This window comes from Drosophila suzukii, chromosome 3, assembly GCF_043229965.1.
Source record: "Drosophila suzukii chromosome 3, CBGP_Dsuzu_IsoJpt1.0, whole genome shotgun sequence".
In the NCBI taxonomy this organism is placed as follows: domain Eukaryota; kingdom Metazoa; phylum Arthropoda; class Insecta; order Diptera; family Drosophilidae; genus Drosophila; species Drosophila suzukii.
In genome coordinates, this window is record NC_092082.1 from 73,293,709 (window position 1) to 73,317,335 (window position 23,627).

Below are 23,627 nucleotides of genomic sequence, written 5' to 3' on the forward strand. Positions count from 1 at the left end.
TACAATGTCCTCTTTAATTTAAAATATATTCTTTTGAAAGAGAGTTAAGTCTTCGAATTCAGTGTGTAATATTAAACATATTTACTATAGTTCTAATTCTTGTTATTTATATCCTACATATGAAACATTTTGTGGCAGAAAGGACCTTTGTTGTAAGAATTGCTCACCTGCATTGCCCTCTAATTAGCCGAGGTGGTTAGGTCAACCCACCTTTCTGTGTCGCTGCAATTACACTGATTAATGGCGGTTTTGGCACCCCCTAAGAATGCCTGCGGTTTACCACCCATTTCAGAACCCTTTTTAACTATTTGCTGCAGAATGAGGGACCAGTGAACTGGGAATGACAGTCGAAAGGAAACTTTTTGCTCGCACAACTTTGGCAAGTGAAAACTGCAAACGCAAATGAAATTAGTCGAAACTATTTGGCCATTTCCGTGGCAATGAGCCGGCCATCCACTCCACGCCAATTTCCATAGGCATCGACATCCGCATCCTCGACCGATTTTACATTCACACTGGCAAAGTCAAGTTCGTGACGCGCGTTATTTCTAATTATATTGGAGAGGTTCCTAAGGACCTCGCCTAAATTTGGCACTGGAAAAAATATTACAATGTTCAACAACAATTGCTATATATATAACACAACTTTTGACTTTTGGAATAAACAAGTTAAATGTTTTACCATAAGTTAAATGCATAAAAATATCCATAGATGTGATGTATTTTCGATGTGATTTTTTTTAGTTTTTATTATTTAAAGCAAAGCTAATAGTGAACTTTTCTAATTTTTAAACAGATCAGGGATCTAAATTTCTGGTATTTCCAGAACCCACATGGGTATCGATAATTATATGCATCTAAACACAATTTTCTTCCTGTTTAGATCTCATCCTCTACAGACTGTTCCCAATTTGATTTCCATTTGGTCGTGAGCCGACTTCTTTTCCCTGCTCGTTTTTAGTAATTTTAATTGAAAAAATTCTTCAATTTTGCCATCCATCTGACTGGCAGGTTGGACCCGTCCGTGCCCGTTCGCATCTATCAGCAGACAGCCGTAGAAATGTAATTAGCCTGGCCCTAGCCCAACCTCCCGTTCCGCAAATCCACCGACTGTTGTCTGTTTGTGTCAACTTTTCAATTAAATATTCATAAAAAATGCAATTTGCCAGCCACTTCGCTGGGCGGAAAGATATCTCGAAATTACTTTTAAGTGCTGCATAAGGTCAAGAGGCGTGCCTAAATGGCTATTATGTGATTGATTTGAAACAGGGCTGGATACTAAAAGGGTCTAAAAATAACGTAGTAAGTGTTTTTGGTAAATTTGGGGATATTGCAATGATTTTCAAGCAACTACACCTTATGACACTTACACCAATCTCAACTAACTTATAAGATTTATGAATTATATTATATAAAGTTAGTAGAAACTTAGGCAAGTTTCAAAGGGGGTTTAACAATTTACTTTCTTATCCCAGTGGTTACTTTAAAAAAGTACTTCATAGATACAAAAGATGGTAACTCAGTTCTTTGCTAAGGTTTTCCCGTTGATGAACTATTAATTCATCAACCCACGTTTGCCCATTTCCGTTTTGCATCCCTGATAGTGCAGCATGTTAGCAAGTTCAAGCACAGGAAGGATTGGGGAATCTTTAATTAAATTGGTCACTGGGTGGCCAATCGTTTGTGCCAGGTGATTTTTGGGGAGCAAGAGCTTGGCGGAGTCGCTAATTCTAAAAGCACCAGTGCTTTGTCTGGCATCTGAAATTGGCCCTTTGTGCAAGCGAAATGGCGATAATTAATCATTGCTACTGCGGTTAGTTGACCGCCCTTCGATTTGTTCCGTGACCTGCGATTCGCGCTAATCATTTGAGCTACTACTTTAATTAAAAACCACAACTCTGTGCGGCAACTGGCGTAAGTTATTGGCCAGCGATGATTTGCTCCTTCTGACCACACAATGTCACTGCCACATGATGTTGGCCGTTGAATTGTGGCCATAATCAGAAAAGGCATCCACTTCAGGTACTATACATTGTGCGCAGGAGGGCGAAGAATTTGTAGGATAGTTGTAGCAGCTAAAATAAATTAACTAATTGAAACTAATACTGATTAAAGGGGAAGTTTACCAAATTTACATCCGATACGGTGACCAGTGAGACATTGAGGAATATTGTGGCCTTTAGGCGACTGGGTTGTTGGGCCCTCTTAACGATCAGAACTAGCATCTTACGGTAACGTAAATCTGCATAGAACCAGTCGTGATTGTAGACTGCTTGTCCAATCTGCTCACTCTGAAATTATATATTAATAATATAATTTTCTCTATATAATATTAAGGAATAAGGATAATTTAAATCAGACATGCATTAAGTATTGAAACTAATATCGAACTCACCGCATCGATGAGCCGCTGGGCATGTGTGGCTATCATAAAGACCTGAACCATGGCGCAGAAAAGAAACAGGACGAGCATCACCAGGTTGTCGATCTTGCCACCGATGGTCATCTGGAATCCCACGAAGCAGATGATGAAGGATGAGGACACGAAGTTGCACAGCAGCGATACCCCGAAGATCTCGTTGATGTCCTGGCAGAGGTGCAGTAATCTCTGGTGATAGGCCACCACCGCTTGGATGAACTCCAAGTCCCGCTGTGGCGATAGAATTCCCGTCACATGCCCCTGGATGTGCCCGGAAAGGCGGATGAAGTGCATCACCACCAGGGTAACCAAGGCGCACATCAACATATCCGCTGCCAGCTGACCCGAGAGACAGGCCTGTCCAGCCAAGTTCTGCGAGATATACATCAGGTAATAGCTAAACCCTGAACTCCAATCCCAGGGCACCCAGCAGTAGTAGGGCAGCATCCTCTCAAATGTACGTACTCCCAGCCAGAAATCGCAGACCAGATAGTAGACCGCCCAGTAGAGGTTATAGGTCCAGATCAGCACCAAGTGCATGCCAAAGTAAAATTTGCTATAACGGCTATAGCCATTTAGGTGATACTCGATATTATATGGCTCCTGCTGATCCAAGCGTTCTGGATGTAAGTTCTCCAGTTCGTTAACCACTTGGGTGAGTCTCTTTCGCTGATGCCAAATGTGCCAGATCTTTAGATCCCCAACGACCACAAAACCAATGAAGGACAGATTCATGGTGGCCTCCAGGAAGTTGCTTCCCTTGCTGATCGCCAGGAATACGTAGATCAGTTCTGAAATGAGCACTGCATTCAGGTTCACCATCTGCCCAATGAACATCCAGTGGAGCAGGAGCTCCCTCCTTTTGTCACTATCCTTGTGATCGTAGGCCAGCATTCCAATTGAGAGATAGAAAACATTTGCATACTTTAGAAAGCCATCCAATGGAATGGGATCTGATTTCTCCTGCTTCTTGGATTCTTGAGTTTGCTTCTTCGCTGCCATGTTGGAATTGTCCAATTTTCCGCTCCTTTGGTCCCATATATATACCTATACCAAAAATTAGCGTCGAACCCAGAGACCCCTACGATAGCGATGATTTAATAATTTACTATTGCCGCACACACTGGGCAATTGACACACCCACTTGATTAGCATGTACACGGCGAGCATCTCTCAATTAGGGCGTTGTGAACCCGTCAGTTGGTCGTCCCGGGGGCGTGGTTAATTGCCCCTAACTCGAAATCGATGACTCCCACGATTAAGTGGCTCCAAGTTGCTCAGAAATGTCAGCGATTAGTTTGAAACAGGGTGGGCAATTGAGTGGACAAATGTCTTAATACTAAGGTGTCTTAAAGTGTACCTCTGTTCTGGGTTTATCACTCCTGAATTCCGTTCAATTAAGATACTATTTATCTTGTAAAATATTTTTACATTGCTCTGTAAGATTTTCTATCTCATTTGGTTTTTATAAAACAATTTTATTTTCCTTTCATCTGTAGAGCAAGTTTTTTTTTGCGCTTTTGAACGTTGAACGTTGATTGTTGATGTTTTGTTTTCCGTTCGGATATCTCAAAGTATTTGGAGATCCATTTATGTGTTTTCTTTATGGCCTGCACAGCTTTTGTTTCGTCCTTGTTTTTGCTCCTTGACACACTTGCTGGGCTGAGAGTGTGTCAGTGACATGAGTCCTTGGGTTTTTGCCTATTTCCTGTTTACACACACACATCCAGTTGGCCGGCTGCAATGCATTCGGATTCCCATTTCTTCTGGGGCAGATGACACCCAGTTTATGTCTGGATCAACTGTTTTGCTGCCTTGGAGTAATGCTGAATTTGCTTGCATTCTTTCTCACTGGAGGTTTATTCGCTCGTTTGTTTTAATGCAAAAAGTCCTAGGAATTTTGCAATTAAATTCGATTCAGGCGGGCCAAGTGAGATGACAGCCCGGCGAACCCTTTCTTTATCCCATTTCTGAATCTGAATCAGAATCAGAATCTGACTATGACTAACTGACCTCATTTGCGTATCGCATTCCTAATGAAATTTACATGACTATTTCGCCGCAGCAATGTTAATGAAGAGCATTTATACGCACAGCTGTCTGAATGCATGTGTGTAGTTTGCCATATGAGATTTATACTCAAATGCAATTAGCATTTTAAATTTATCTCATGCGGCGCACAATTTTTCACTCCTTAATGGCATTTGTAATGTTAAACCAAAATTAATTTAATAAATTGTTCTTGCCGCCCTTGGCGACTGTCAGCGTTATGCAATTTTAATGTATTTCTATTTGCCACTTTAAGTTTTTGCTCACTGTTTTTGGTTGCCTGGGCCCAACGATTTATGTGTAGAAAAAGTTATTGGAAACAAGTTGAAAAAACTGTGGTTACAGAAGTTTTATTGATTTTAATTATTTTATTTCAGTAATTGTCGATGGTGGCATAAAAAGTTAATAAAGAGGGATTTAAACTGCAAAGGTTGTGGTAGTAAACTAGAATGACAGTCGTCATTATATCTGAATAATACAAATTAAATAAGGGTAATTTTTATAAAATTCAAGAAACCAGCTTTGGGTTGGTAATGTAATTGCATATTATTATTGCGCAAACAAGCTAAAATAACACACTTCGAAATGCATTTTATGATTATAAGCTTAGTTTTTAGCAAAACGCCGGCTCACATTTGCAGGAAAACAGCTTTCGCTTTTTGGGCAACCCGTTTTCCAGCTAATACTTATGCAGATTAATCTGCATGCATATAGCATACGATGCCTCAGCGCCCCTTGGCTGTGGAACAAGGTCCTTGAGTTTCCGTTTGCATTTTTGGGGCCGACCCCTCTGGACGGGTTTATCTGTGGCGAGGACCAGAGACAAAAAAGGGGTCGGTGTGCCTATTTCCACACCCCCTCTCCTTAGTTCCAGACCCCCAAACAAAGCAATTATGTGTATATGTAACTTGCATAGCATACGATATCTACAGATGTGTCTATAGTAATAGAACTGCAATTTAAAGATATTATATCGATCTTGTATAGCCTAAAAAATGTAGTTAGATTATGGGCAATCCGAAAAATAAGTCTATGTATATTTACAGTTGTGGTTACTAAAATATAACTGTGATTAAAGGATATTATATAAATCTCGTATACCCTAAAAAATATAGGTTTATTACTGAAATGTATGATGTCAAATGTGAGCTATTTCTATTTTGATAAATATATTTTGTATACCACTGTTCTAACCTCGAGTGTATATGCATATACATTGAGTATAAACATTTTCATTTATTTTCGTGTGTGTTTGCTGGTTTCTCTCGTTGTTGGTTAGTTTGTTGCAATGTTGCATATTATCAAAAACATTTGTAGCAGGAAAACAGTGCGCTGCATGAGTTTGAGTTGGTCGAAGGGCTGCATTTTTTTTTTTGGTAGGGTTTGGTCTCGATCGAGGAAATGAGGGGAGTCCGTGTATATATTTTGGCTTCTGGCGTTTTTGAATGTTTGCCAAATGTTGTTGGCTTTGGCGTAATTGTTACACCAACACTGAAATGTGCAATGATAAGGCCGCGATGTGTTTTTTTTTATTTCGCCATCGCCATGCTGGTTTTTCCACCCTATATTTCTATTATTTTTTCGACTAGCTGCCATTGCCCTTTGCTGGCAGTGTGCCACATTCCATGGCAGGGCACACATGCTAGGGGTATCCTTTTCCCCTCCACGCGGCGTCCATAATAAACCTAATTTGAGAGGTTGCGAAATATAAACTATAGCTAACTTGTTGAAATATATCGATTAGGCTTAGTAAGAATAATGATCATGGTATATTTTTAAGATCATATATCATGTTTATAAAGTATACTCTCAGTAACCAAATTATTTAATTGACCATTTCGCCAGAAGTTTCCTGCTACTATGAATATATAATACCTTTTATTTCCAGCTTCATATACCTTGGAAAGACATGCAACACCTTGTGTGATTTAATAATCCCCACGTGGGCACGCTCCAAACAAGTTCCTTCATATTTCAACCCATTCGTCTGCCTTCAGTTACCCAAACTTTTTCCAGAGACAGGAAAAAACTTTTGCGCACCCAGTTTATTGGGCTTTTACGTGGGCGAAAGCGCTTTCACGTCTGAGGGTTAAACTCAATTTTGAATGCATTTTTCTGGTATTTAACTAATTTGGTTAATATTTCGCAAACGCGGTCTGAATTTGACTGAGCGTGTAAATGGCCGGGGGATTATAATCATAAGAGGAAGGGTGTTTGGGCTATAATGTCTGCCAGCTGTCGACTCCTTAAAATGTTTGTCCTTGCCGCATGTAGACACAGGCTATATAGACAAAGGACGACGACTTTGGAGTGTGTGTTTTTGAGCTTTGTTATGTTTTGATTAACGCAAATCAAATCAAACGAGATAATGAGTCGGAATGAAATTACTTATGTGTGCACTCAATGAGCCGTGCAGTCGGGCAAGCAAAAGATTAATACTTAAATGGCTTTAATTATTTTCCCATCAAATTAAGCACATTGCTCATACGCTCTGTGTCACCGTATGTCATTCAATGCATTGCGATGGTATTTTTGTTCAACTTATTTCCGAAATCCTGGTAAATGCAGTGTGAACTTGTCTAATACCCATATTGGGTACAGCAACAAAAACCAGACCATTAGTAGCATTATTAATAATCATAACAAATGCTCACCATGACCCAAATTTGTGCATGGACATGCTGCTCTCTATTGCAGCTTCCCCCTCGAGAGACGAACAGCAAATTATTGTTTAAATATTAAACAAACCCACACACACAGCCTGTGCAGAATGCATTTTGAGGGGCAAATACAATGGGCAGATAAACAAAGCCCATCGTCTGACTGTGGGACAAATTTGCATAAATTAAAGAACACCGAACTTGTGCCAGACACATACAATGCCTTCCGATGGTATATAATCAGGAATTTGTCGTATGATTCGAACAATTGACCTAAATTACTATATTAGCATAGCATATGCACAGACATATAAGAAACCACAATCAATAGCATCGTAATTATTAGTAATATATTGGTGTCCAATAAAATAATACGAACTATTTAAGTTGCAGCTCTGACTTTGCCAGATAAATACTATTTGTATTTATATGCAATGCTTATTCAATTTAAATACTTCTTTGGTCTGAAATCTCATATCGAAAATACACTTTAAATTTAAATTCACCTGTTATATAATTCGTGTGTGTTTATTCATATATTTGTGCTTGAGCAGCCATGCAAATTAATAATTATTCTATGGTATGCACATAATCATCATTATTGTCTGGCTCATTTGACAGCAATGTCATTTCCAGTTTAACTCGATGTGATATCACTCCCCCCCCCCCCCATTTATCCCTAAAGATTTTCCACACCACCCATGTCTACCATGTACGTACAAATTTATAGATACCTACAACCATATATACAATAGTATGTTTGTCTATATAGAGGCGGCATACATATATATTTGTCGCAGCTTGACTTCAATAGCAAAATTGGCTGCACTTGCGACAAGAGGCAACCTTTTTGTAAATATTTCATTCTGGTTTTATTGGTCTGTGGTCAGCTCGTTTCTGAGGTTATAAAGTTAATGAATTGCATTTTGATATGTGTTGTGGACTACCACCTCCGTTTTTGTCCCATTCCCTCTGCTCTTCCCTATGACTTGGACTTAATAATCTTTAAAGCGGAAGCCTCGCCAGAGAAAATCGAATGAAGATTAAATTAAGTCTTGGTATGGTAGTTTTTCTCAGCTCTTTAGGGGGCGGCAGGATGAAGTATTCACATGAAGCCTTCGGAAGGACACACCTGCACATTGCGATAAGCTGAGGGAAATTCGCATTCGACTGGTGTCCCGTGGCGTCGATGGGGATATTCAGCTTGAACTCGATTTCATGCATTTGTCATAATTGGCAACGGAGTGTGCTTCGCCCTCTTTGTATGTCCTGGTAACCCTAACCCCTGAAAACCCCCAGCACAAACGTACTAATCGCATCAGCAGCTCCTTTGCCGAGTTGCATTAAAGTTACATTTTAGCCAGCCAAAGTTACATGCCGTTCGTTCTAGGTGCAATTTTCTTCGTACGCCGTAAAGAAATTGGTGTAGGATTTAAGGAACTTTATTTTATATAAATATATTATAAACTCCAAATATCCATAAGCTTTTTAAACTTAAAACCTTTTAGTTTAAGATGCTCCTATAAACTTTATTCTAAACACTAAATCTTATCAAATCCGTTTTAAGACATCGCTCAAACTATATTTTCAAAATGTAAGCTTAATTTTTGTATTAAGCTGAACAACTTTATGGATTATGTCGGTTATTTTTCCAGGTGTAACCCCAACCCTTTTTAAAGAAGGCACTGTGAGCTCCTGCTTGGGCTCCTTCAGGTTCTCCTGCAGGTTCCCCTTGCCTTTCTGCTCTTGTCACGTTGGCGAGTAGTTTCTCAATTTCGCGCATCGTCATATGTTTGCCAATGTAAGCGCCACGTGCGTCCTGCCAGAGTCCTTGTCGCGTCCTCTTCTGGGTTCGCCGTTCTGTACTATTCCCTATTCCTTGGAGCCTTCCTCCTGGCGTGTTTGTCATCGGCAGACCGCATTTTTAATATGCGCATAAATTGGCTGACATTGATGGATCCTAATAGAGTTGCAGTTGCCACAATGTCGCAGGCAGCGGTGGCAATACAAGCAGCAACCAAAGGGTCTGGAAAAGGAAATATTGAATTTCATTGGGGCTATAAGGTTGGGAAGTATTATAATTTTTTTTATTTTTAGATTATTGTGTGTACAAGGAATTATCCTTCGACTTGAAAACGTCATGTTTTAGCTATAATAGTTCAGTGTAAACTGAAACTTCTATAAATAGGAAAGTTCAAACGAGATGTTCTTTGGAAATCCTCTTCGAATTTTTAATGGTGTATTAATTGGTTCGGAGCCTTACAGGTTGGTCCACTCTGTGTTGGGATTATCGTCTGGGTCAAAGGTCTTCCGGTATTGCTTCGTGTGTCTCAAGAACCCGATTACCATTCGATTGCACTCATCATTCCCTCTGTCCGCCCTTTGCAGCAGTATCACTGACTGACCGCCTTTGAAAACGCCCTCTGATCAAAGTAATTAATTATGGGCCGAATAACCTTCGCCCCCTGCTCAACGGCCTGGCCACAATCACAGACAGCCGGTTCAAAGGTTGAAGTGCGTTTCTGCTGCCTTTGACTCTTCCTTCCCAACCATTTGCATAATAAAACTTCACCCGAAACGAGATGCGAGAAAAGTAAATTGTAATTGAGTGTTAAAACATGTGTACCGACTGTTGGGCAGATAAATACCCAAACATGCATGTTTAAAGGGGCGTGGCCACTTACCTTAAATCATAATCATCATTGAAGATGAAATGAAGACGAATAAGCTGTGTAAGAGAGTGTCTGGGTTGTTCTTACCTTTTTTTTCTTTTAATATGCCACGCGTTGAGGTTTTTGTCCTTTGCTTGCTTTTTCCGCAACGACACTGAGATTGCTAAGCGGCTTTGCCGCGCTCTATGGATATTAAGATGGACCAAGGATGCCCTTGGTGTATGAGATGAATACCACAGAAAAATTATAATCTCCATAGATACCATGGATATCTACAGAAATTACCATATAATAATAAACACATATGTTTTTTTACCTTTGGAATAAAATAAATTTTAAAACTGCCTTACATATTCTGCCAATTAAAATAGGATTATAAACCTGTAATAAAAACCAAACCATCTTTAAATTAGAAATTTCTGAGGTCTTTTGTTTTTGTTAACATATATTTGTTAGGGGTCTTTAAAACACTATATCTCCAGTCTCAAGGTCCACCTTAAAGGACATAAAAAACACACTCTGTGGGTGAGGCCTAGGCCTGCTGGCAAAACTTTGTCCTGCACATATTTAAAGCGTTGAATACACTTTTTACGCCCTGCACTCTCTGGTGGCAAAGTGGATGGGCTGGAGCCAGGGTGCTTCTGAGGAGATCCCTTATGGGGAGTGGGTGGGAAGGTGGATGGATTGGTAGTGGGTGGCTGACGACGCCTATCAATGTGTGCCGCGTCCCAGGCGAAACATTTCGAGCGTAAATTGTAAACTTTTGATTGGATTGTGCAGCAAGTGGCATGTGCGGTTGCGTTTTCGGGCGACGTTTACGCGGCGTATACGCAACGTGAGTTAAATTATTGGAAAAATCAGCAGCCAGCGGCATTGCCCTCGCTGTCGCAACTCATTAAAAACTTTTCCTTTGCAAACAGTGTCTCGATTTGTTTCTCGGTTTCTGGCTTGCACCTGTTCGAGCTCCACTAACTGAATCAGCTAGCAACTAGGGAAAATTATTAATAATATTTACATAATCCAAAGTGATACCTCAACGCATCAGCTATTAACTAAGCCTACTTATAAATACCATATTATAGGGGTAATCTTTTTGTAACCATGGTTGCTTTTGTATAAAATATTGGATTAAAAATCTACTTACTTATTTGGGTTTTAAGGAATGAGTTCATCTCAGTCCATAGCATCAGGATACCTATTAATTAAGTAATCGCCAACCCGGCAAGAGACCGACATGCATAAGTGATAGCCGAGCTATCCTCCGGATATCCCCGTACTCCGCCGCAACTGACAGCTGTCTGTCGCCGGGGCCAAAACGCAAAATCAATCAACGTTCGCCCCCGGCGCAAAAGTTCTCTATGAAAACGCATTTTCATTATGAGGTTGCCACCGCTTTTTTGGCCCCCACCACTGGCTAGGATAGCGCCATGTTGCTTATGAAACTTTGGCCAACAATATCTTTTTTCCGCTGTCATATATCTTTGCAGTGTTTTCCGACTTCAACTTACTTTGGCCTTGTTTTCCGACTTTGTTTCGCTGTTTATTGGGATTTAATCTGACTCCACCTCCGACTTACGCCCACCCATCGGACTGGGCGCCTGTTTTCTTTGGTTTGGCCTTATCAAAAATCAATTTGTACAACATTCACTTGAACTAGTAGAGCAGAACAAAAAATTTGCTTGTGATTTAATGGAGGGGCATGAACAGAAGTGGGTGTGGGTATTTGGGGGCGAGTGAAAGCGGTAAGCGACAAATTTATGCAATAAAATAAATGCGAATTGTGTACACATTTGTGTAAACTTTTCCATTTGGCCAGCTGGACAAAAGGACAGACGGTCAGGAAGTTTAATTTGACATCTGTGTGCGAGTGTGGGCTTGGAGCGGCTGCCTGTGTGTGTGCGTGATGATTTTGCAACTATTTATGGAAAGTTCAGCAACAAATGTAGTACATTCACAAAAAAGTACAATCTGCATTCGAAAAGCCAAACAAAATGATTTTCTAATTTCCACATGCCATAAAAAACAGTTGCAGAATGCCATACTGAAAGCAAAAAGGCAAAACGAGTGAGAGAGTGGAAATCGTCATTTGAAATTTACAAGCCAAACTGAACAAAATGCACAAATAACTGCCGAGAGATGTAACCAACGCCAGTTAAAAAACAAATGTACACATGCCGCAAAAAAGAAATATGACATCCACTGAGAAAAAATGAAAAAGTTTCCATTTATGTTAAAATTAAAACAAAACATATTTTTATTTTCAAGTAGAAAATATATTTTAGTCATTTTAAGCATTTCATATTAAGCATTTCATATTAAAATCTAAGTTAAAAATTTGTAGATTAACTATAGTTGTTAATTATATATACCATGTTTAAAGGATGAAATTCAAAGCAAAAATGTTTAAATTGTGTATGAAATTTATGTTTTTACTAAGTTGTTGTCAACAGTGTAATAAAGTTGAAATGCCATGCAGTCTCTACAAACACACCACTGAATTTAAGCTTTAAACCGTGTTTTGGATTTGCACAAAGTTGATAGTTGATAGTTGAAAGGGTATTTGATGGTCGCTTAATAGTTGTACATGTCTAAATGAGTTTGCATGATCACTTCGTGGTAAACTAGTTGTTGCTTAGCTGAAGAGCAAACAATTCCCGACGCATATTGATGCCACTGAAATTCCCCTTTGGATTATCGCCCCAATAAGTCAGGATAACGATTGAAGCAAGTTGCTGGCTGAGCACGCGAGCATAATTCCGCCGGAAACGGATGTTGGTTGCTGTCAACACGAAGTCCTGTGTGGCTGGGTGAAACGGTGACACTCAGTAAAGCAGTCACATGATAACCTAAAATAGTTACTCTGATATGGAAAATATACCTGATGAAACGGAAAAGTCGAATGAAATTGGATCATGATAGCATTTTGTAAATGTATCCGTATCCTTACGTCATTTAAATGCAGAGATGAGCACTTTAAAACGGCCCACAAATTACCAAAAGGCAGCAAGAGCAATGGCGGCAGGAGCCTGAAAGTCTGCAACAAATGTTTTTGGGGCTTACTTGAATGCACACACACACATACACACTCGTGCAACACTCAAACACGAGCGTACACATTCACCCACACATGCAAACATAGACGTAGAATTGAGGACAGTGCCACGAAACAACAATATTGACAGAGACAATGGCATAATGCATGCAGATGCTGTGTTGCATGCGAGTGACTGTGGCTCCTGAGTCCACATACAGTAGCGGTCAAATAAAGGGTATTTAGAATTTAATAATTTTTAAATATATCTATAAATTTAGACAATGGTTTATCCCAGGATTATGCTTTAATCAACAGCATTATGCAGTAAAACTAATATTTACTCGATAATTAAAATATTACATAAGGCAGTTATCTCTTTAAAGTAACTGCCTTTTTTGCGGCCTAGAATATTTTATATTTGGGTATTTTGTTCAATACCATTCCTTCTTGTAGAGCTACAAGCCTTTAACCCATAATAAATTGTTTCCATAAATCATAAATGTTTTTTAAATTAAAAATAATTTTGAAAGGGTCTCTATAAAGAAGAATATAATTATATAGAATTTATAAACTGAATTCTAAATATTTGGACTTCTAAAATTGTTGGACCTATAATTTCCACCTCTGCTGTTCGTGTGTGAAAGCAAACAATTTTAACAACAGGCGTAACAAGCAGAAAAGTGTCACTGTTTTCTTGGCCAGCAGTGGAGTGGGGTGGCGAGTGGGCGGTTGGGAGTGTGTAGGCACCCACAGGCATCGAGGACAGTTGCATAAACACTTATAGAGCCATTTCGGCATAGTCATCTAAAAGTGCTGCCATTCACAGCCCCAAAAGCACCCGTTCTCACAGATACTCCAGTGCATGTATGCATTTGGTCGCTAATATATCTGTTTTCTTTGTTCTGCCGGATGGGCGGAAAGAGGTGTGTGTGAGTTGTGGCATCGAATGGATTGGAGTGGAAAGGATTGTTCGGGTCTCTGGCAATTGGAAGCGATTGCCAGCCCCTTTCGGATTTTGCAACCTGCAGCTCATACTAAACGGACAGACATTCGACTGCATTGAGTTCATCTCAACAGATGAAGTTCTTAGCAAACAGATTTTGTAGAGAAATAAGGTTAATTGGGAAACTCCATTTAGATAATGGAAAATCAACCTGAAAAGGAATGTGGGAAAAAACGTGTAGATACCAGATGCCATTAATTAAAAAGTTATTAGACTTTGCAGAAAATGTTTACAAAACGATGTTGTGAAATATTTTGATATTATTTAATTCACTTTGTATAAGGAATATCTTCATTATTATTATTTACCTTTTTTTTTTAGATACAAGTAATATAAATCCAATTATCCTTGCGGAAGGGTAAATAAAACCATAATTTTCTATCTCTTATATCAATAAAATGATATCCTATCAAACCAGTACATCTTTTTTATGGTACAGAGTAGACAGTCACTTGAACGATTTTATCTTTGTTGTGTTGCTCCAGTAAACGTCGACATTTAGGCCATAATTGTGACTATATCGGAGGACAATTGCCAAAGCCTGACAATTCCATCCCATCACCTGTTGTTTCGTGGGCCACAATTATTTTGGAAATATCTGTCCATGTGGCCATGTTGCTGCAACACAATGTGATCAGCTAACCGAACACAGCCACCCGAGGAGTGCAAATAGTTGGCATAACTTATTTGGCTGCTGCTGTGTTATCATTTAATTAAGTTTTCTTTAATTAAGTCGGCATGTGGAGTGGAGACCGCAGTGATGGCAGCATTGCATGTTGCTGCAACACGCAGCGCCAGCAGCAACAGGAATTGCAGCAACAGCAGCAACAGCAACGGCAGCAACAATATCTGAGTGGCATCTCTGCTTAATTAATGCGCGCTGGGTGGGTGGAAATGTTCGCCTGCTTTTCACTGTGAATATGAGTGTGCGGCGGCTCGATTTTTGCGCATTTTCACGCACTCGCTGCATTTCCGTGGACTAAACATTTCGAAAATGATTTGCTGCCACCGCCTGTGCCACTCGGCGCATGTGCCAAAGAGGATTTCGGCATTCGAGTTCAAGTTGAGCTCTTTAAATACTGCATTAGCTGCGAGCCGCCATTTGACATCCCCACCGATTCTGCAATTCAACGATTCAACGATCCACTGAACCACCGAGGCAGTGACCCACAAAATGTGCATGTCACAGTTGCCGCAGCAATGGCTCCCAAGGTGACTGTTTCATTTTCGTTTGCCGATGTGTTGACAGACCCCCAGCCCCCCACCAACCCACCACCCACACGCACACCCACCTATTTACATATTGAACTTTTCGTGGGGCCAAACCAACAGTCATAACCAGTGGTGACCAGATGGCCGGAGAAATGTACCCAGCAAGGACTCATTTTTAAAATAACACTTATTCGAGAAGAAACGTTCTTGAAATCAAGAAGATTTTGCTCTAGACATAAAATAGGTCTCGAGCATTTGTATTCTTGATTCAAGAATGATGTTTTTTTTTAGAAATCTTTTACATGGATCAAGAATTTTAATCAAGAAGATTTTGCTTTAGACATAAAGTTAGTTTCGAGCTTTTGTATTCTTGATTCAAGAACAGCATAACGCTGTTTTTATGAATGCTTTACATGGATCAAGAATTTGAATCAAGAAGATTTTGCTCTAGACATAAAATAAGTCTAGAACTTTTGTGTTCTTGATTCAAGAACAGCATAACGCTGTTTTTTATGAATGTTTTACATGGATCAAGAATTTTAATCAACAAGATTTTGCTCTAGACATAAAATAAGTCTCGAGCTATTGTATTCTTGATTCAAGAACAGGAAAACGCAGTTTTTTATGAATGCTTTACATGGATCAAGAATTTATATAATTATAATTAATATATTTACCATAAATAAATTATTTTGTAGTAAGAGTTATCAGTTAGTTTTTTAACAGGATGTTTCCTGCTCATCACTGGTCACGAGGACACGCCATGTGCATGGTAATTGCTGCATTTTGGCCGGCAAGGACAACGTTCCCACTGTCTCAGCTGTGCAGCTGCAACAATGGCAATGGATGCGATGCAGCTGCAGCTGCTGCTGCTGCTGCACAATGGAACCCAATGCATCCCCCAAGGATGCATGGTCCCGTGTTGTCCTGCCTTGTCACAATTGCCCCAACCACCCCCGCCAGACTTCAGTACCCGGCTCTGTGGGTCACCTTGCTGATGGGTCAATCGATGTTTAAACGTCGAATGGCTGGATGATTGTGCTGCGAGATTGCAGCCAAAAGATGACAAACTACCAGGACCAACTGTTTGCAACTCCGCTGGAGCCTCGGGTTGGTTTATCCTTCGGTCTAATTCCCTTGTCTCTCGCCTTCCCCTATCTTTTTTGTGGATTATCTCTGCGCTGGCCAGTGCAATGAGCTTGATTACTTTAATGTCCTTTGTTTAATGAGCAACCACAGAGAAGGAAACAGGGAAAAAATAGAGACATTTGCTTTAATGGGTCGACTGCTTGGATACACTTTCATTTTATATTTAAAAGAGGATGCTAAAAATTGATTATCAGTATATATTCTATACTATAATAAATAATAAACAAAATAAGTAGGTTTTCTGAAGATTAGCTATATTAGTTAGATTTTGGTGAACATCTTTTTAAAAATGGGGTTTTAAAATATTTTAAATTTAGTATTTACTTGAAAAGTTCAGGGAGATGAACAATGGTATTTAACATTTCTTTAAAATTCGTTTAGAGCCTCTTTCAAATACTTTAAACTAGAGTATCAAAGTGGGAAGAAAAAACAGTGGACTAAAGAATCAGGAACGGAAAGAACGCATATCCTCCCCTTTCTGGTAAGGATTTGGACACGAATGCTGGCCTGGCTGCTGCACTGTGCTAATTACGGTGGCCGGAACACTCTCTCTAATTAAAGCCGAATAGAATAGAATTTGAATAATTTGTTTTGCACTTTTCCGCTTTTTTCCTCGCGTCTGAACTGAAACAATTCGTGCCAAACGAAAGCATTTAAAGGAGAGGGTGAGCTTTGAATCAAATAAAAGACCGCCGCAGCATAAAATATTTATGATTCTGCGGTTTTCTGCGGTGCCGAGCATTTTTCGGCGATTGGTCAAAGGCAGTGGTTTCAAGCCAACAAAGCACCAGAAACGAAACTATTTGGCGAATTGCTGTGAGTTTTTTTGTTTTTGGCTAACTGCAGCCACAAATGCTGTTAAACATAATGTAAACGTTTGCAGATGCCACAGCAAAAAGCATCAGCTGGGGGGAATCCCCATTCCCCGCCGCTCAACTTTTTATCACCTGCGGCTGACCGACAAAAGCTTTCTGCTTTCAGTTCACAGCCACCCACTTGACTCCCAGAACCTTGGAGAGTGGCCAAGTTGTTCGTGCTCACTCTTTGGTCTTGGTGTCTTTGGGGCCCCTGATATTTGGATGCTCGGGTATATTGATCAGGAAGGCAATATTCCAATATAGGATTAAAATGAGAAATAAGTTATTTAAATTGACAAACATCCCACTATTTGATACATTTATTTAAAAGATCCTTAGTTTTCTCTAGGAAGTAGTCCAGTTGTATTATGGTTTCACAGCATATTATTGCATACTTTTAGGCAACTTAATAAGTGATTTTAAAACTCTTTAGATTTTTGTGTTTTCAATTAGGAGTTTCATTGTGAAAATTAATTTAATTTAATTTATTTTTGAACCCTTATATTTTAGAGAAGAGTTTAAAAAGATATCAAGGAAGCTCACTTCAAAGTCGGCACCTTCCCATCTGAACTTCTATATATTTTGGTATATTTTTAGTTGGTACTTCTCAATTGGCAGGGAAATGAGAACAGCAACTGAAAACTAGAAGATGCCAAAGTTTGGATTGTTTAACTTTGTCCAGATATTTGCCTTGTTTGATTATCTGTTTGCCCTTTACCCTGGCTTTTCACTTGTGTGCCCATGTTGGTGTGTGACAGACAAACGTTTATTTGACATGTATTCAAAACAATATTTTGCAACAAACTTGTCCATGAAACGTGTTCTTCTGGTCATTTCTGGACTGCAGCTTAAAACGGAATTTCGACAATTTGCACTGAAATGTTAAATATTTATATTTGCACTGAGGTAACTTAACATATACGCAGGCCCCCCAAAATGGGAAACAAAGTGCCTTGGGTGTCAGGAAATGGGAGGGGCAATGGGTTGGACTTGCAAGTTTTGTAGAGACAAATGCCAGATGAGGTCAGCACTGGTAAGCTGAATCACAGGACCTGAACCTGGAGCCGGACTCAACTCGTAATTTGATGCAAACAGGTGCAGGTTTTGCCAGAAACCTCTCTTACACCAGGTGCGATCCTCGTGTGTGTGAGCCTGTGGTTTTCTAACTTCTGTATTTGTAACAGTGCACGGGGGCCAGGAGTCAAAAGCTTAAATGCACTTCACAGCACAGGGAAAAGTTATTTTAAATATATTTATTTATAAGAGCAAAGGAATGCGGGTGTGTGCGTGCTGTGTGTGTGGCCTGGGTCAACTTTAAGACAACTGCCAGGCTTAAGTCCATTTCCATATTCGTTGGACGGTCTCTGTTGCTGTTAATAGCAGCAAAGTGCGTTGGTCTGGGTGGGCAAAGCGGCTTTTGCTTACCCAACCGCAAAAACATTAAAGCAATCTCGAATCCTTGGTACCGCTTAAAAGTCTCCAGCTAAAAAGGAAAAAAAAATAAAAGAAGTTTTGAATCTTAAGGTTTGAATCCACTTAAAAAGTTATGAAAAGTATGCTACGATTTTTTAACATCCGTTTTTAAGATATATTGTAGCATACTTTTAGACACCTTCTTAACCTAGAACCTAAACAATTTCCATTAATTTGATTCATTATTTTTAACTACTGTATCTAGCAGCAGAATCCTTTTTCGATCACATCCTTTGCCTGAAACCCTAAACATCCTCCCTTCACACAGGGTATGCGAAATCCAATGAAAGTATTCGATGCATTTGCGGATGGTGTTTAAAAGTTGATAGATTGTCGAGAGCCTCGGGCTGGACTAATAGCTGCCCACAGTCGACCTTAGGCAAAAGGAGCTTAGCACTGGCAGGATCGAACTTGAAAACCAACATTCCGAATACGGCTGATACGGTCGACGAGGGCTTTAACACTTTAACTCTTTTCCCCACCGCCTGTCAGCTGACAGCTGAGACAGAAAGCGATGCCAAAGGAGTGGGTGAGCTGGCGGTACGAGACAATAAACCATTTGCGCTTGCTTTCCCCAGAAAACTCCAAAACACCAAGAGAAACACCAGCAAAAACCAGAGGACATCCAGAGCGACAACGACAGCGACAAGTGGCCTGACAGTTGGCAACAATTGCGAATGTCTGACATTGTTTTCTTTTGGCCAGGCGGTGTTCGCTTTTCCTTTGATTCACCGAAGCTGGCGAATTTCCTCCAAAAGCATCATAATGCATTTGCATGCTGTCCAGGGTGGACCGCATTTTGGTCAATTTAAAAAATAGTTCAATATAAATCAGTGGATTCTTGTTTAGAAATACGTAATATATAAATCCCTTATGTCGATTGCTATCTGTTTTGAAATATTCAGGAGTGATTCGAATCATTGAGGCTTTCTGTATTCTCTGAAATTTTGGTCCATCCTTTTCTAAAGAATTCGCTGTTACATTTTTGTACTTTTTTTTTCTTCAAAAGAGTATAGTTTATACAAAGAAAAAAGCGAATTCTGTGGAAGATTTGGGACTAACGTGGTCATTTATAACTAAACAATTAAACTGGAAACTTGACTCATTGATTAAACATTGAGAAACGCCTGTGAGACTCCAGAAACCCTAAGTTATGCATGCATCAAAGCGGTCCACCCCGCTGACCACACACACGATTGGGCGCTGGAAAAGGGGCGTGGGTGGCAAGTGTGGCAAGGGGGCAAGTGGCTAGCAAAGTGAAGTGAAGTCATTCAACATAGTTGCGTTAATCAACCAGCACTTGGCAATCAGTGGCCTCATTCAGGCGAATGGATCCAGTGCGGGACTTCTCTAGTCACGCTCGGCCTGAAGAATTCGCGTGGCAACGCGCTTTTCGCTCTGATTGCACATTGTTGTTTGCGAGATGCCCCGGCCAGGTGGCGACACCACACACTTAATTTCCTGTACACAAGTACGATGTATTTTTTGCGTTTAAATTACATTTCATTGCTTTGTATTTGTTATTTGTGCAGCAGTATTTAACTTAGCTCGTGTACTGTTTAAGCGCTTAATGTGTATGTTGCCTGGGGGCGGCAGGACGAATAAACGCTTAACTGCAGCCACAGCCGTTGGCATGCGTCGTAATTACTTGATGTAAATTTATTATGCTCTAGCCTTGCTCCTACAACGAGGATAATAAAGCACCCAGGGACTGCATCATGGTTTTGTTCTGATTAAGGATTCCCGAAAACCGAATCTCTCCAGGCGCCAAAACTCAAATTATGACAACTCAATTTGTCTTGACAAACAACGAGATTCAGAATTCAGCTCGGGAGCACAGAGCACAGATCTCAGAGCCATCAATCAATCTTTATCAACTCGACGAAATTTTCCACTTGCCGGGCGTTAATAAAAACCCCGGTGAATCGACGACCATTCCATGGAATCATTACTCATTTCGGCACTCCCCAGCCTTATAATCACAATAAACGCTTTTAATGACAGCTCTTCACTAACTGACTGAAGAGGTGGCATTGCGATAAAATTCATATTAGGATTTAATCGGGTGTTTCGTCATAACTGTAAAACTGTTTGGCTTTGCCAGTCGTATCAATAAACGCCAATGACTCTGTCTCGATAATGCACTGCAAAAAAAAATGGCAAATTTAGAATTCAATTCTTCATATAATTGGTTCAGGGAGTTGGGAAGGAATCGTGCTTATGAACTGACCATTAATATTTTTATAGATATTTCTTACTGAATATCCCATACAGAAATGTATAGAATTATAAATAAATTGTAAAAATCAAACTAATCGAATTATCCTTCCTGTGTAGATGGAAATGAAAATGGAAATCGTTCCGCTTGCTGTTGTCATTTGCTCATCGGTGCTTACACTGTGTGTATTATTACAATTGCATTGTAAACCAGCAAACACTTCAGACACCCCAGATCGCTTTCGCTGCCTTCCCTTTTTATGGGCCTCCTGCTGATAAATTGATTTAAAACATTGTGCAAATACTCGTTCAGCTTTACTATGCGCGCACACACAACAACATTTTATTTATTGGCACTGCCGAAGGACGAGGCCAGGACAACGATGTCCTCCTGGCTGGCTGCGATAAGGAGGTGGCCTTTGTCGTCCAATCTGGGCCTGTTTACCTGATAGGGAGCCACCGAGACCTCCTCTCGACCCCTCGAAGATCCGTTTATATGGGCATTTTGGGCTATTATTGTAGTTGGACCCGAACCGGGAACCATCTTCTGAAATATCCCCCCCTGCTGACAGCAATTGATTAATGGCCCAGGGAAAATCGACCATGCTTAATTTATTTGCCAGGCCATTTGTGAAGATTCTTTAATAACCGAAGCCCAACAAGTGGCTTGGGGAGAAACTTTAAAAGGTCGTAAAGGCAAAACTAACCGCCTAGAAGAATTTCAAAAGCATACCATTCCATTCATACCATTCGCACGCAGGGGAAGCCTTTCCGATGAAATCATTTGGGAAAGGACGTGACTCTCGTCTGGCCATAATTGCCAGCTGGCAGCCACGATGTGCTGATGGTGTCCATCATTAGGTGTTGATGTTGCCTGGGCCGCCACATGCTGGGCTAAGGAAAAGAAAAGCCAGGATGGCCACATGTCGACTAAGGACCAAAGCCAAAGCAAAACGATATGAAGTCATAACTTCGTTTTGGACACAGTCGTTGTTTCATTAAGTCATGTGACGAATGAATGACGACAACGACGACTTCTCTTTGCTAGGTCCTTTATCCGGGCTGTTGGAATAATTAAATAATTTCCTGTAACTGCAACAAATGAAGTCAACACAGACACTTCCGCCAGGCGAATGTCCTTGGGCTGGGCGCAAAACTTTTCGAGAACAATCCCAGTATAGCTTGAATATACAAATTAAATCGCATCCGCCCCCTAACATCCTGTCAACAATTTCCTGCTCTCTGCATGCTCAACTCAACTCTCGTCCTTCAACAATCAAGTTTTTAGTTTAGTAGGCAAAAAGTTTTGAGGTTTTTATTGCTTCACAGACATTTAAGCAGCTGCAAGTGCAGATGCATTTTTGCGAATGCACTTACCGGATGAAGGAGACTATTCCGCTTGCCCTTTAAAGTCGCCCCACTGATTTGATTGCTGAATGAGGCTCATCACGCTATAATGGTATACCTTGACTTAAGAAAATTACCAGGCTTTTCCCTTCGCCCCATCAGCCGTGATTGCTGTCGGTTAGAGCCGGCAAGGTGGTGTTGTTGGCCATGTAATTGTCTGCTGCACACGCACTGTCCGAACCACATTCGAGCTCCGGACTTGGGCCTCCGGTCTCTGGACTCCGGAGGAAGTCTGGTCTTGGGATGAAACCCCCTCTCCGAATACTGTTTAACGATTGGGACAGTCTGTTTGGGGACCCACACTGCATTGCAGGGTTGTGCAGGACAAGCTCTGATGTCATTATGCCCTTTCTAAAGGGTCTAACAGTTGGTAGTAGTATCATGAACTTCCCAATCGATTATAACTGAATCCTGGAATCTCTGAAAACTTAAAAATGGCTTAAAAGTTGGCAACTTTTGGTCTTATAAAAGGACTCCCTATATTTCGCCTAAAAAACAGTATTTTAGCCGCCATTTTGCAAAACATTGTCAAAATAAGGAATGTCATACCTCGTTGGACTCGTTATTAAATTTCCAATCGATTGGCATTGTCACCTAAAAATGTTAATTTTTGACCGTTTTTTGCAAAAAAAAATGGTGTAAATAGGCAATTTTTGTAAAAAAAAACAGAGCCCTATAATGCGCACAAAAACTTTAGTATTTTGGCCGCCATTTTACAAAATAATGTCTGAATAAGGAATGGCATACCTCGTTGAACACGTTATTAAATTTCCAATCGATTGGCATTGTCACCTAAAAACTTTAATTTTTGACCGTTTTTCGCAAAAAAAGATGATGTAAAAATAGACAGTCTTTGTAAAAAAAAGACCCCTAAATTTCGCCCAAAAAATCCAGTATTTTAGCCGCCATTTTGCAAAATAATGTTAGAATAAGGAGTGCCATACCTCGCTGAACTCGTTATTAAATTTCCAATCGATTGGCATTGTAGCATAAAAACGTAAATTTTTGACCGTTTTTCCCAAAAAAAGATGATGTAAAAATAAACAATCTTTGTAAAAAAACAGACCCCTAAATTTCGCCCAAAAATCCAGTATTTTAGCCGCCATTTTGCAAAATAATGTCAGAATAAGGAATGGCATACCTCGTTGAACTCGTTATTAAATTTCCAATCGATTGGCATTGTCACCTAAAAACTTTAATTTTTGACCGTTTTTCGCAAAAAAAAAGATGATGTTTGTAAAAAAACAGACCCCTAAATTTCGCCCAAAAATCCAGTATTTTAGCCGCCATTTTGCAAAATAATGTCAGAATAAGGAATGGCATACCTCGTTGAACTCGTTATTAAATTTCGAATCGATTGGCATTGTCACCTAAAAACTTTAATTTTTGACCGTTTTTCGCAAAAATAGAAAAATGCGAAATTTGGTCAAAAAATAAATGTCCCTAAAAGTGATAGGGATCGTTAGCCTATGTCG

General features: G+C 40.0%; 1 protein-coding gene across 1 annotated transcript; it reads right to left on the bottom strand.

Annotated features, from left to right (window-relative positions):
- Positions 1–1,531: 1,531 nt before the first annotated feature.
- Or85d (Odorant receptor 85d) lies at positions 1,532–3,421 on the bottom strand. Its single transcript, XM_036817218.3, has 3 exons — positions 2,396–3,421; positions 2,136–2,291; positions 1,532–2,075 (listed from the first exon to the last, which is right to left on the bottom strand). Exons 1-3 carry the CDS (start codon positions 3,419–3,421, stop codon positions 2,019–2,021), a joined length of 1,239 nt encoding a protein of 412 aa, XP_036673113.3. The 3' UTR covers positions 1,532–2,018.
- Positions 3,422–23,627: the final 20,206 nt, after the last annotated feature.